The sequence below is a fragment of the Asterias rubens genome, chromosome 6 (assembly GCF_902459465.1).
Source record: "Asterias rubens chromosome 6, eAstRub1.3, whole genome shotgun sequence".
NCBI lineage: Eukaryota > Metazoa > Echinodermata > Asteroidea > Forcipulatida > Asteriidae > Asterias > Asterias rubens.
In genome coordinates this window covers 7,326,933-7,339,349 of record NC_047067.1, presented here as the reverse complement: position 1 = coordinate 7,339,349, position 12,417 = coordinate 7,326,933, and the positions used below count along the sequence as shown (strand labels likewise).

The 12,417-nt window shown below is 38.3% G+C and overlaps 1 protein-coding gene across 4 annotated transcripts; it reads left to right on the top strand.

The window, feature by feature from the left end:
• The first annotated feature begins 3,632 nt into the window (after positions 1–3,632).
• Positions 3,633–10,619, top strand: LOC117291564 (demethylmenaquinone methyltransferase-like). Of its 4 annotated transcripts, XM_033773368.1 has the most exons (6): positions 3,633–3,706; positions 4,339–4,409; positions 7,254–7,386; positions 7,987–8,291; positions 8,753–8,885; positions 9,113–10,619. In XM_033773368.1, exons 2-6 carry the CDS (start codon positions 4,365–4,367, stop codon positions 9,286–9,288), a joined length of 792 nt encoding a protein of 263 aa, XP_033629259.1. In that variant the 5' UTR covers positions 3,633–3,706; positions 4,339–4,364; the 3' UTR covers positions 9,289–10,619. The 4 variants fall into 4 exon arrangements, with proteins under 4 accessions (XP_033629259.1, XP_033629255.1, XP_033629258.1 ...); XM_033773364.1 differs by lacking the exons at positions 3,633–3,706; positions 4,339–4,409 and adding an exon at positions 5,567–5,607 and having other exon boundaries at positions 7,183–7,386; XM_033773367.1 differs by lacking the exons at positions 3,633–3,706; positions 4,339–4,409 and adding an exon at positions 6,479–6,550 and having other exon boundaries at positions 7,183–7,386.
• Positions 10,620–12,417: the final 1,798 nt, after the last annotated feature.

Sequence of the window (12,417 nt, the reverse complement as noted above, 5' to 3'; positions counted from 1 at the left end):
TTATTATCATCAGTACTCAGTAAAAATTGTTAAAGCAAAGGTAGAATTAACTCCTGCAAAAATTAAGAATTAATCTGTTATTATTAAGAATGGTATGCAAGCTCCAAATCTTCGTGTTTGATAAAATACATTAAAACTGCCTGCTGGCCCATTTCAATTGAAACTATTTACCCTTTGTAGTGTTTTAAAATATTGTACGCAATATCGCTTGTAATACCTGATCTTAAGGTTTGGGCATAACCATTCCTGTATAGTGCATAACACATAGTAAATAAACATGTCCCTAAGCGCTTCAGAGAAAAACACAACAAAATACAAAAATAAAAGGTTTACTGGGTAACAGAGTTCTGCACAACCTGCATCTTCTGCACTTGATGAGCCGAAATCCCAGAAAGGAGGCTCTTGCAAAAATCAATTTCACCAAACGCTTCCTAACTTAGAATTCATCTTAGGACTTAGAATTCATCTTAGGACTTGGGACGAGTTAAGTTCCGTATCCGAAGACGTTGGGACGCATTTATCCCATCTTAAGTTAGGACGAGTTACTCGTCCTAACTTGAGATAGGATTAATCCTAGCGTTTCGTGTAATCGTCTGCTAGCTGAATGGTATGGTATAACTATTTACAGCGGCCTCAAGACAGTCTACATCATGTACATGAACAACAAGATTTTACTTAGACACAATGGAAGACTTTTGAGACGCTTGGTGGCAGCGGACTTAACAGGTAAAATCCATTGTTCTCTGTCATGTGCGCACGCGCAGAACTACGAAACCAATGAGAATTTACCTGGTAAGTCTGCTGCCACCTAACGTCCCAAAGTCTCCCATTGCTGTTTATGTTGATGTTAACGCATTGGCCATGACGGAGGCTAATCATAATGCAACGTGTGACGTCAGATGTTCAAGCGAGCCTCGAAGTGTGACGTCAAAGGCTACTGGCGAGCTAGCCTGAACGTGACGTCACACTTCGAGGCCCGTGAACAACGCCAGAGACTGGCCTCCAGCCGTTGTGTACCTTCGCCTTTCACCTACATGCATTTCACTTATCATCATCGGTTAGCATCATGCATTTCTGCACCGGCTGCCTGACTTGTGAGACGCTTCCAGATAGACCGATCTTGAGCTGCCACTTCTGCCTCCTCCACAGACCACCCAGTGCCCAGTCTTGGTGGTCCCTCTGAATTACATTTTTCCATGATGTCCTAGGGCGCCCTCGTCTGCGTATCCCATGGGTTGGTGACCAGTTGTAGAGTTGTTTAGTGATCCGATTTGTTCCCATTCGTTGGAGGTGACCAAACCATTGCAATCTGCGTTTTTTAATGATGCTTGTGTGTGGGGGGGGGGGGGGGGGGGGGGGCTGTTAGGTCATTGTTCTTACATGCTTATTTGTGGTATGTTGCGTCCTCCATTTAATACGCAGCATCTTTCTTTGGCATCTCATGTCAAAATCATCTAGCCTGGCTTCGTCTCTTTCTGTCAGACTCCAGCATTCGGCGGCGTACAGCAAGGTTGAAGGTTGAGAGGTTGAAAGGTTTCACTTCCCGCTCTAACGAAATGAGGATTGTCTAGTGAATTTCACATTTGCATATTTCATAATATTCCAAACAAGCAAATCTTAATATTTTAAATGAAATAAAAATCAAGATCATACGACCTTCCTGTCTGAAACAATGTGGAATTTTCGACGCCCTTGACGCTTAATTTTACGACCCGTTTTGGAAAACACAAACTCCATAAAAATTAATTTGAAAAAACGCGACGTCTCACACACTCATTAAAATAATATTAATATTTTTGTTTACGATAATGAAAACATCAATTTTTAACCCCCCGTAGTCAGGCAAACAAAATTACCAAAATGAACAAACAACTCAACGAGAAGTAAGATTATAATGTGTAGACAATTTCACCAATAAGTTTGACAATGTTTACCTGAAATTTTAGAGCAATTTGCGTTGATATTTCCAACTTGAAATGCGAGTTTTGTTCCGTCAAGTCAAAACATAGTAAAGACAGCTGTCACTCAGCGCATAGCATCAACCCCCACGGGTATACTCGGCTTGAAGACCAGGGAACATTCGCAATTTCCCCGTGCATGTTTCTCATGATTTTAGCGAAATTTCTTACCCAGCATGAAGTTTAACTGAAAGATTATTCCTTTAACATTCAGAATTATTTTGGTTTGGAACAATTCAACCTTGAAAAACCACAAAACAATGATGGAAATTAGACACTGTTTTCCCAACGTTCGATAAACATTCCACTGTTCCATACGTCGTACGTGTAGCAAAGTTTGTGCATGGTACCCGCGCAGTGTTCGTGTGTACATTGTCGTATTACCAGCACTGCAACTAGCTATGGCAACAAGACCGGGTCGGGTGATCGGACTCTCACGCTGCATGGATAAACAACGCCTCGGTCTGTGAGCCATACTAAATCTCGCGACGCGGATTTATGAATGAGAGATGTCATCGCTGATAAAACAGGGTTTGCCTTTGGTGACCTTTGAACCCCTTTCAGTGTTGACACATGTTTTTGGTGGCTATATTTAGACACCTCTAATCTTTGGCTTTCCAATGGTACTCTTGGTGGCGCTATGCAAGTTGTGTGAAAAGTTTTGCGACGCTCGCCAAATTTGGTGTTTTCAACGAATGTTCGCTGTCTGTCCCGTGGGATTTGGAACATTTTTGGATAATTACGTCAAGAACATGGCTCAGAAATCGTCTGTTTTTACATCTTTAGTAATCTTTTGACGAAAAGGTAAGACCATAGTAAGTTTAATCAAGATTTAGGCAACCTAAAAGTGTAGTAATAAAAAAATTAAAAAATTCAATAATTTTCATTAATTGTTTGTTATGATTATGTTCGGTGTCAAATTACACGAAATGAAACTTTACTAGACATTCCTCATTCCGTCAGAGCGGGTCACTATACGCAGTCAAATTCTACACGAACATTACATGGATTAGTGCTCTCTGTTCAAAATTTCTGTTCAAAATTTTCAATGAATATGTTCACTAAGACTGGGGAAATAGCCTGTCTGTATTACCCATCTCTCCATTGGAACATGGAGCTATGTATAAGGCTCCATGATTGGAAGTATGTGGACTTCACGCATGTCATTTATAGCTCACGAATCTGGTCTGGCGTTGGGTGGTTCGATCATACAAGCGTGTACAGTTTGCCGTGCATTTAAAGACAGTGGACACTATTGGTAATTGTCAAAGACCAGTCTTCTCACTTGGTGTATCTCAACATATGCATGAAATAACAAACCTGTGAAAATTTGAGCTCAATTGGTCGTCGAAGTTGCAAGATAATAATGACAGAAAAAAACCCTTGTCACACGAAGTTGTGTGCGTTTAGATGGTTTATTTCGAGACCTCAAGTACTAAACTTGAGGTCTCGAAATCAAATTCGTGGAAAATTACTTCTTTCTCGAAAACTACGTTACTTTAGAGGGAGCCGTTTCTCACAATGTTTTATACCATCAACCTCTCCCCATTACTCGTTACCAAGTGAGGTTTTATGCTGATAATTATTTTGAGTAATTACCAATAGTGTCCACTGCCTTTAATCGGAACGTTAGTTGTGTGTGTGACCGCCATAGAAATAGAACCCGGAACACGCTGAGCTGCGTATCGATACCAAGACTACGTTATAAAGGGAAAGGGAGCGCCGCCGACTTGAGGGGGAGGATACCAGTTAAGTATTGTTATTTTAAATGGGCACGTCGTGGAAAGTGTTGGAGCGAAAACTGTGAATAACACAAAATTGCACGGTTTCATTATACGTCCTTCAATATTAGGTCAAGTGTTATCAGCATTCTTGTATAGGCCTGTTATAACAATCATTATTAATGCAACAAGGCAAACTTCATGAGTTCAGACTCTACAGTGTACAAGCTGAAATTACAGATCTGGGCGAGTTTAGTGTGCTACATAAATTAAGCTAGACTTTAGTTTGAAATTAAACGCAACAGGTAAGCGTGTAGGGGTTTAAATCGATATACTTTAAGTATAGGCTTAGGTACACTTTTTTAAACGTTGCGTTTTTCAGAGAAATTTGACAGAAACGGTAACATTGTGCATGTAATCTGTATACAGTACATGATGTTTACCTCAGAATATTGACAACATGCATTCTTTATGGAATAGGTTATGGATAACTTTCCGTATGGCGCCACCACCTTTTCACTATTTTTTTTACAAAAAGGGATATCTCATTGAGGTAAACTATACTATATTATTTCATATCGAATGAAAAAGTGGTGGCGCTATACGGAAACTTTTCCGATTACGAAATAACATTCTTGACTTGATTCTGATTCCCTCAGAGTGAAGGAGGAGTTGAAATATCATCATGAATTTTTCAGCCACCAGCGACTATAACAAAGAAGACGGCCATTTTATCCAGCATGGCTTAACAATGAGGAATATTAGTAAGCTAGCATTCCAATCTTAATATTTTAAATGAAATAAAAATCAAGATCATACGACCTTCCTGTCTGAAACAATGTGGAATTTTCGACGCCCTTGACGCTTAATTTTACGACCCGTTTTGGAAAACACAAACTCCATAAAAATTAATTTGAAAAAACGCGACGTCTCACACACTCATTAAAATAATATTAATATTTTTGTTTACGATAATGAAAACATCAATTTTTAACCCCCCGTAGTCAGGCAAACAAAATTACCAAAATGAACAAACAACTCAACGAGAAGTAAGATTATAATGTGTAGACAATTTCACCAATAAGTTTGACAATGTTTACCTGAAATTTTAGAGCAATTTGCGTTGATATTTCCAACTTGAAATGCGAGTTTTGTTCCGTCAAGTCAAAACATAGTAAAGACAGCTGTCACTCAGCGCATAGCATCAACCCCCACGGGTATACTCGGCTTGAAGACCAGGGAACATTCGCAATTTCCCCGTGCATGTTTCTCATGATTTTAGCGAAATTTCTTACCCAGCATGAAGTTTAACTGAAAGATTATTCCTTTAACATTCAGAATTATTTTGGTTTGGAACAATTCAACCTTGAAAAACCACAAAACAATGATGGAAATTAGACACTGTTTTCCCAACGTTCGATAAACATTCCACTGTTCCATACGTCGTACGTGTAGCAAAGTTTGTGCATGGTACCCGCGCAGTGTTCGTGTGTACATTGTCGTATTACCAGCACTGCAACTAGCTATGGCAACAAGACCGGGTCGGGTGATCGGACTCTCACGCTGCATGGATAAACAACGCCTCGGTCTGTGAGCCATACTAAATCTCGCGACGCGGATTTATGAATGAGAGATGTCATCGCTGATAAAACAGGGTTTGCCTTTGGTGACCTTTGAACCCCTTTCAGTGTTGACACATGTTTTTGGTGGCTATATTTAGACACCTCTAATCTTTGGCTTTCCAATGGTACTCTTGGTGGCGCTATGCAAGTTGTGTGAAAAGTTTTGCGACGCTCGCCAAATTTGGTGTTTTCAACGAATGTTCGCTGTCTGTCCCGTGGGATTTGGAACATTTTTGGATAATTACGTCAAGAACATGGCTCAGAAATCGTCTGTTTTTACATCTTTAGTAATCTTTTGACGAAAAGGTAAGACCATAGTAAGTTTAATCAAGATTTAGGCAACCTAAAAGTGTAGTAATAAAAAATTAAAAAATTCAATAATTTTCATTAATTGTTTGTTATGATTATGTTCGGTGTCAAATTACACGAAATGAAACTTTACTAGACATTCCTCATTCCGTCAGAGCGGGTCACTATACGCAGTCAAATTCTACACGAACATTACATGGATTAGTGCTCTCTGTTCAAAATTTCTGTTCAAAATTTTCAATGAATATGTTCACTAAGACTGGGGAAATAGCCTGTCTGTATTACCCATCTCTCCATTGGAACATGGAGCTATGTATAAGGCTCCATGATTGGAAGTATGTGGACTTCACGCATGTCATTTATAGCTCACGAATCTGGTCTGGCGTTGGGTGGTTCGATCATACAAGCGTGTACAGTTTGCCGTGCATTTAAAGACAGTGGACACTATTGGTAATTGTCAAAGACCAGTCTTCTCACTTGGTGTATCTCAACATATGCATGAAATAACAAACCTGTGAAAATTTGAGCTCAATTGGTCGTCGAAGTTGCAAGATAATAATGACAGAAAAAAACCCTTGTCACACGAAGTTGTGTGCGTTTAGATGGTTTATTTCGAGACCTCAAGTACTAAACTTGAGGTCTCGAAATCAAATTCGTGGAAAATTACTTCTTTCTCGAAAACTACGTTACTTTAGAGGGAGCCGTTTCTCACAATGTTTTATACCATCAACCTCTCCCCATTACTCGTTACCAAGTGAGGTTTTATGCTGATAATTATTTTGAGTAATTACCAATAGTGTCCACTGCCTTTAATCGGAACGTTAGTTGTGTGTGTGACCGCCATAGAAATAGAACCCGGAACACGCTGAGCTGCGTATCGATACCAAGACTACGTTATAAAGGGAAAGGGAGCGCCGCCGACTTGAGGGGGAGGATACCAGTTAAGTATTGTTATTTTAAATGGGCACGTCGTGGAAAGTGTTGGAGCGAAAACTGTGAATAACACAAAATTGCACGGTTTCATTATACGTCCTTCAATATTAGGTCAAGTGTTATCAGCATTCTTGTATAGGCCTGTTATAACAATCATTATTAATGCAACAAGGCAAACTTCATGAGTTCAGACTCTACAGTGTACAAGCTGAAATTACAGATCTGGGCGAGTTTAGTGTGCTACATAAATTAAGCTAGACTTTAGTTTGAAATTAAACGCAACAGGTAAGCGTGTAGGGGTTTAAATCGATATACTTTAAGTATAGGCTTAGGTACACTTTTTTAAACGTTGCGTTTTTCAGAGAAATTTGACAGAAACGGTAACATTGTGCATGTAATCTGTATACAGTACATGATGTTTACCTCAGAATATTGACAACATGCATTCTTTATGGAATAGGTTATGGATAACTTTCCGTATGGCGCCACCACCTTTTCACTATTTTTTTTACAAAAAGGGATATCTCATTGAGGTAAACTATACTATATTATTTCATATCGAATGAAAAAGTGGTGGCGCTATACGGAAACTTTTCCGATTACGAAATAACATTCTTGACTTGATTCTGATTCCCTCAGAGTGAAGGAGGAGTTGAAATATCATCATGAATTTTTCAGCCACCAGCGACTATAACAAAGAAGACGGCCATTTTATCCAGCATGGCTTAACAATGAGGAATATTAGTAAGCTAGCATTCCAGCCCAGCGATGAGGTACTGGACGTGGGTTGTGGAACCGGTAATGTGACTAAATACATAGCCAAACAAGTCAAAAGAGTAACAGGTAGGGATTCTATAATATTTAGACACCCCTATCTCCCATATTTTCACTTAAGGTACTTGGGTGGCCAAGAAGCGGAGGGAGTCCAGCTCATTGGCACTATTTATGGGGAATGGCCAGTTAGGGAAAATACATTATTATTATTATTATTATTATTATTTTATTTTATTTGCCATAACAGTACAAAACAAAATACAAGACAATATACCCCGAGATGGGCAAGGGACAACAAAAGCAAATACATACTATGATCCGTAGATGTTGCCCCACATCTGGGGGGTACACAATATAGATTAAACATAATATATTATACAAAAAGCATTATTAAAAGCAGATTAATTATACAACCAAAAGTAAATAATAAATATCTAATAAGAACAAAAAATAAATAAGTAAAAATAACAGATAAGGTAAGGATAAACAATAAAAGGAAATAAATAAATAAATAAATAAAAGCTAAACATGGGGGAACATAGCGGTACACGTGTCCTAACGTGTAACCGGGCCTACAGATGGTTTACTGACCTACAAAGTGGTTATTAAAGTGCTGTAATGATACTTAAATTTCTTAATTTTTCTCCTTTGTGATTAACTTTTGAAAAGGTATCGACCTTTCGGAAGAAATGATTGCTAATGCTCGTACCAACAACTCAGCAACTAATATAAACTACGCTGTGTGGGACGCACAAACAGTTGGAGACAATCCCGAATGGCGGGAAACATTCGACAAAGTCGTCAGCTTCTTGGCACTTATGTGGATTCCTGACCAACTTAAGGCACTGAGAGGCATTTTGACGTGTCTAAAACCGGGAGGGGAAGCTCTCTTTATTAGCGTCAATCGAGATGTGGTTTTGAAAGAGGGCATGCAGTTCTTACAAAGTCACCCCACGTGGAAAGATTACTTAAAGGTATAGCAAATTGAATTAATAGTGTGGGGGTGGGGGCAAACGCAGTTGGAAATTATGTAACCCACTGATCTTGATTGCCATTTTGGTACCCATTATTCCTTGTGTGTTATTGTGCAATATGCAATGCGAGTGAAAGTGCACAGGAGTATTCAGGCATCATAATTATTATCTTTAAAGCTTGGTGTCAAAATCAGCTTGGATTTTTATTTTTTTATCAAAAATACTGAAGTTAATTATACATTCATCCTCCGTTACTCTCCATTTTCAAACGAGTTGACCGACCACTTTCAACCATTCCTCTGCACATTTTGGCACTGCCATGACTGGCATTGTTGTTTATTCCAAAACCACAACGAAGAAATGTCGACTGAAAACCCCCCCAAAATCACCGATTGAGGAGAATTATTTATTCCATTTTGTTCATTGTTGATTAATAGTTTAATTTTGTTCATTGACTTCAGGAGTGTGTTTACTTAATGCATCCTTGGAACCGATCAGTTGAAGAAACTAAGGATGTATTCCATCAATGTGGTTGGACGAATGTTTGTTCTGATCTTCAAGTATCTGATCCGGCACCAGAAAGCGTCATCAAATGTAAGTATTTCGGTTTGCATCATCACACAATTATTTCAACGGTTTAGTTTTGGTTACACATGCTTTAGAAAATGCTATGCAGCACTTACGCTTTCACAAAGTAAGTCTTCTCTAAATCTATACGCCTTTCCATACTATTCATAATTAACCTAATCATCTAAATGTGATTGAATATACGTAATGACTTGATTCTGTTTTGGTTGCCTTGTTTGTTTTCTTCACTGAAGTGTTTTCCAAGACTGTGTTCGGACTAACTGCACAGATCCCGGATATTCACCAGGATGCCTTCCTCGACGACCTGTGGCACTGGATGCTGTCAAGATGGGAGGACAAATCTCAAGTCGGACTTGTCCAACTACCCAACCAGGCAAACGTCATCAAGGCTCGCAAACCAGTTGCATGAACATCTCATAATCCGGCTGAGACTTAAACGGGAACCATGCCCAAACCTTAAACAGGTTTTGCAACAATATAACTGCGTACAATATTTAGTCAGTACACAATACGTTTTTTTCTTGTCTATTGTTGCTATGCCTCTCTTGTTTTTAATGTATTCTACTTTACACAGGGAAGACAAAATTTCATTTTTTATTTTATCGCGACGGTCCATAAACGTAACCGCGAGTCTATACAGGGTATACTACCGATGATGATGGTATAAAATAAAAACGATGATGGTATAAAATAAAGTCAAAGTGTCAACATAGTCATTGTTAACCAAGCAGAATGTATTTATTCAAGAAAAGAAAACTGAACACAATTTGTCATTTCTCTTCATATAACTTACAATAATAGTTTCTTTTTTTCACACAACAGAAATATGGAAAGAATACTACACACGAACAAACAAAAAATATCTCAAACAAAAAATATCTTTTTGTAATCAACGAATTGTATAATTATTCAATCAACTTTTAAAAGTTGATTTATACTATCAAATCATCTACGTAGAAAAAGAAAATGTGACATGGTACCTCGGTCAACACCAACACGAGCAATGCAAGTTGTGTTCAACCGGTCACCATTATGAAAAAGACAAGATGTAGAGATTTGTAACTGTCCTGTACGGAGGTCAAAGTTTATCAAAAAGAGTATAAAACGCCAATCCAACAAAACACTGCCAAACCGACCTTAATCTGCCCCACATAACAATTAACAGATGTTACTATATGTATGTTCAGTATGTACACCAAAGTCTGCTACCACCCCCATCCACCCATTAACAAGTAGGAGGTTCTATTTAAACACTATCAACAAATCACAATTATGTTCATTTCGTTTCGTTTGAGTTAAAGGGATCCAGCCGTTAACGATTTCATTACAGTCAATTAAAACAAAAAGGCGCCAAACCTCAAACGAAAATTTAACAAGAAAAAAAAAGAGCACAGGGAGCATTGTGTTTTAACTTTCTTAAGGGAAAACAGAACGCACTATTTATTCATTTTCAAAAGTCTTCCGGACATCAAATTATTGAAATAACTGTCAAAGTTATTCATATAAATTCTAATATTAAGTAAGATTGGGTAACCACATCCTTACTAAGCGTAGCCTATTGAGACCACTATCATTAACGCGAAACCACAATATACCCTTTGTACCGATGACATCACAGTTGTTTCCTGCCTTGACGTGTAATAACCGAGTACTGCATTTCTGACAGCTGGGCCCAATTTTATAGAGCTGCTTTAAAGCAGAAAATATTGCTGAACAATATTGTTGCTAAGCAGAAATGAGCGGGATACCGGTCACAAATTGTACATGTGAAATTGTACTCTGGCTGGTAACCTTATTCTGGTATTCATAATTTTGTTGTGCTTAGCTACTCATTTGTGCTTAAGCGGGTCTATGTAAATTGGACCCTGTGCAGAGAAACAACGTTTTCCCGTATACTGCAAAGTGCCAAACAGACTGTTACACAATCAGTACTAAGGTCTATTGACTAACAGAAATAAAACAAATAACAATAACGCTTGTTTCTCGGACCCAAAATCGTACATTACATTTTTATAATAATTTAAACTATACACTATATAAAACATTAAAGAGACCTGAGTTTGTTTCCCTATTACTAATCTGCTAGTCACAAAGTACTGTGGTCAAACTGAGAACTCTCATGGTGGACTCAAGAGTGTTACCATCTAGTTCCACTCTAAATCGATTTGAATATACTGTTGAAAACTTGATGTTTTTTTTAAAAGCTCAAATCCCCTGAAATCTGATCATTCTGGAACAGTGGAAAGTACAATATAAACGTTACTTTCAGTTCATTAAGAAAACGGATAGATTGTGACTAAAACTGACCTTGTTTTAAAATTTCCAAAATTGTAAACTGGTATAATCGCATCAAACGTATGTACATTTTGTAATTGGTTCCTAATGAGGTAAAGGGTATTTCCTATCTTAAAATAAAGATGACATAGGCCCTTTTCGAAACGACTGGATTTGGCTTTTGATTCGGCTCAGGTTAGCTTGGCCTCGCGGTTTTGACAATTGCGTACGTGCCGAGGGTTTTAGACGACGAGGCGAAGCCTGAAGCCGAAGCCAAAACCGAAGCCGTGGTTACGAAAAAGGCCATACTATTGTTTGAAGTGTCCTATAAAAGATGGTGTGAGGATGCATTTTATTGTAGTCTTCTGATTTTCAGAAGAATTGTGTACTTTGAAACGCTTACCAACATCTTGTTTTAAAATTCTAACACCACCACAATCAGTAGTCGCTTCACTGACAAAAAAAACCTGGGGTGTTAAAATGGACACCGTGGGTGTTGTCAGATATAGCTACAAAGAAGATTCAAATGTTACATCATAGATGTTTATATAACACTAATTTTTGCCAGAACAATAACATTGGTATTCATTTTGGTTTTTACCCATATACACTGATGTGTACCAGCACTGTATACTCGCACTTACCCGAGTTCTGTGAACAAAATCACAGGCATATTACTCGGGTGGGATTCGAACCCACGACCTTTGCAACTCTTAGAGCAGTGTCATACCAACTAGACCACCGAGATTGCCTGGTGTTATTTTTAAACCCTACGATGTTAATTTGGATCCTCTCTTGGGTGTGTCTAGTGTAAAAACACCAATGGTGTCACTTTCAATGTCCCATTTTTGCAGTGTACACATAACTTCATGGGGCTACACAACAGAACTCTGCACTAATGGAGCCTCAGGCTTGATATTTGGTCCTTGGGGAAAATTAAGAGGATATTTTCAAGCACATGCCTAGGCTGATCTACGTGTTCATAAAGGTGTAGGTAGGGTTCAACGGATTATTTAGGGTTTTTTAATCAAAGCTGAATTTTTCCCATGAGAAAAAAATAAAATAAAACATAAATAAATCGGAAATCAGAATAAAATAGTCCGAATATCATGCCTGGGTGCATCAAGCAACTAGAAGTCTTTTCCATGAAATTGGGCAATGAGTGGATAATCATTCATCTTTCAATTTTTATGGCTGTAGTAAAACAAAATTGCGAGTGACAATTTCTAAGTAGACATATCCACCTTATGCTGGTGTACACAGG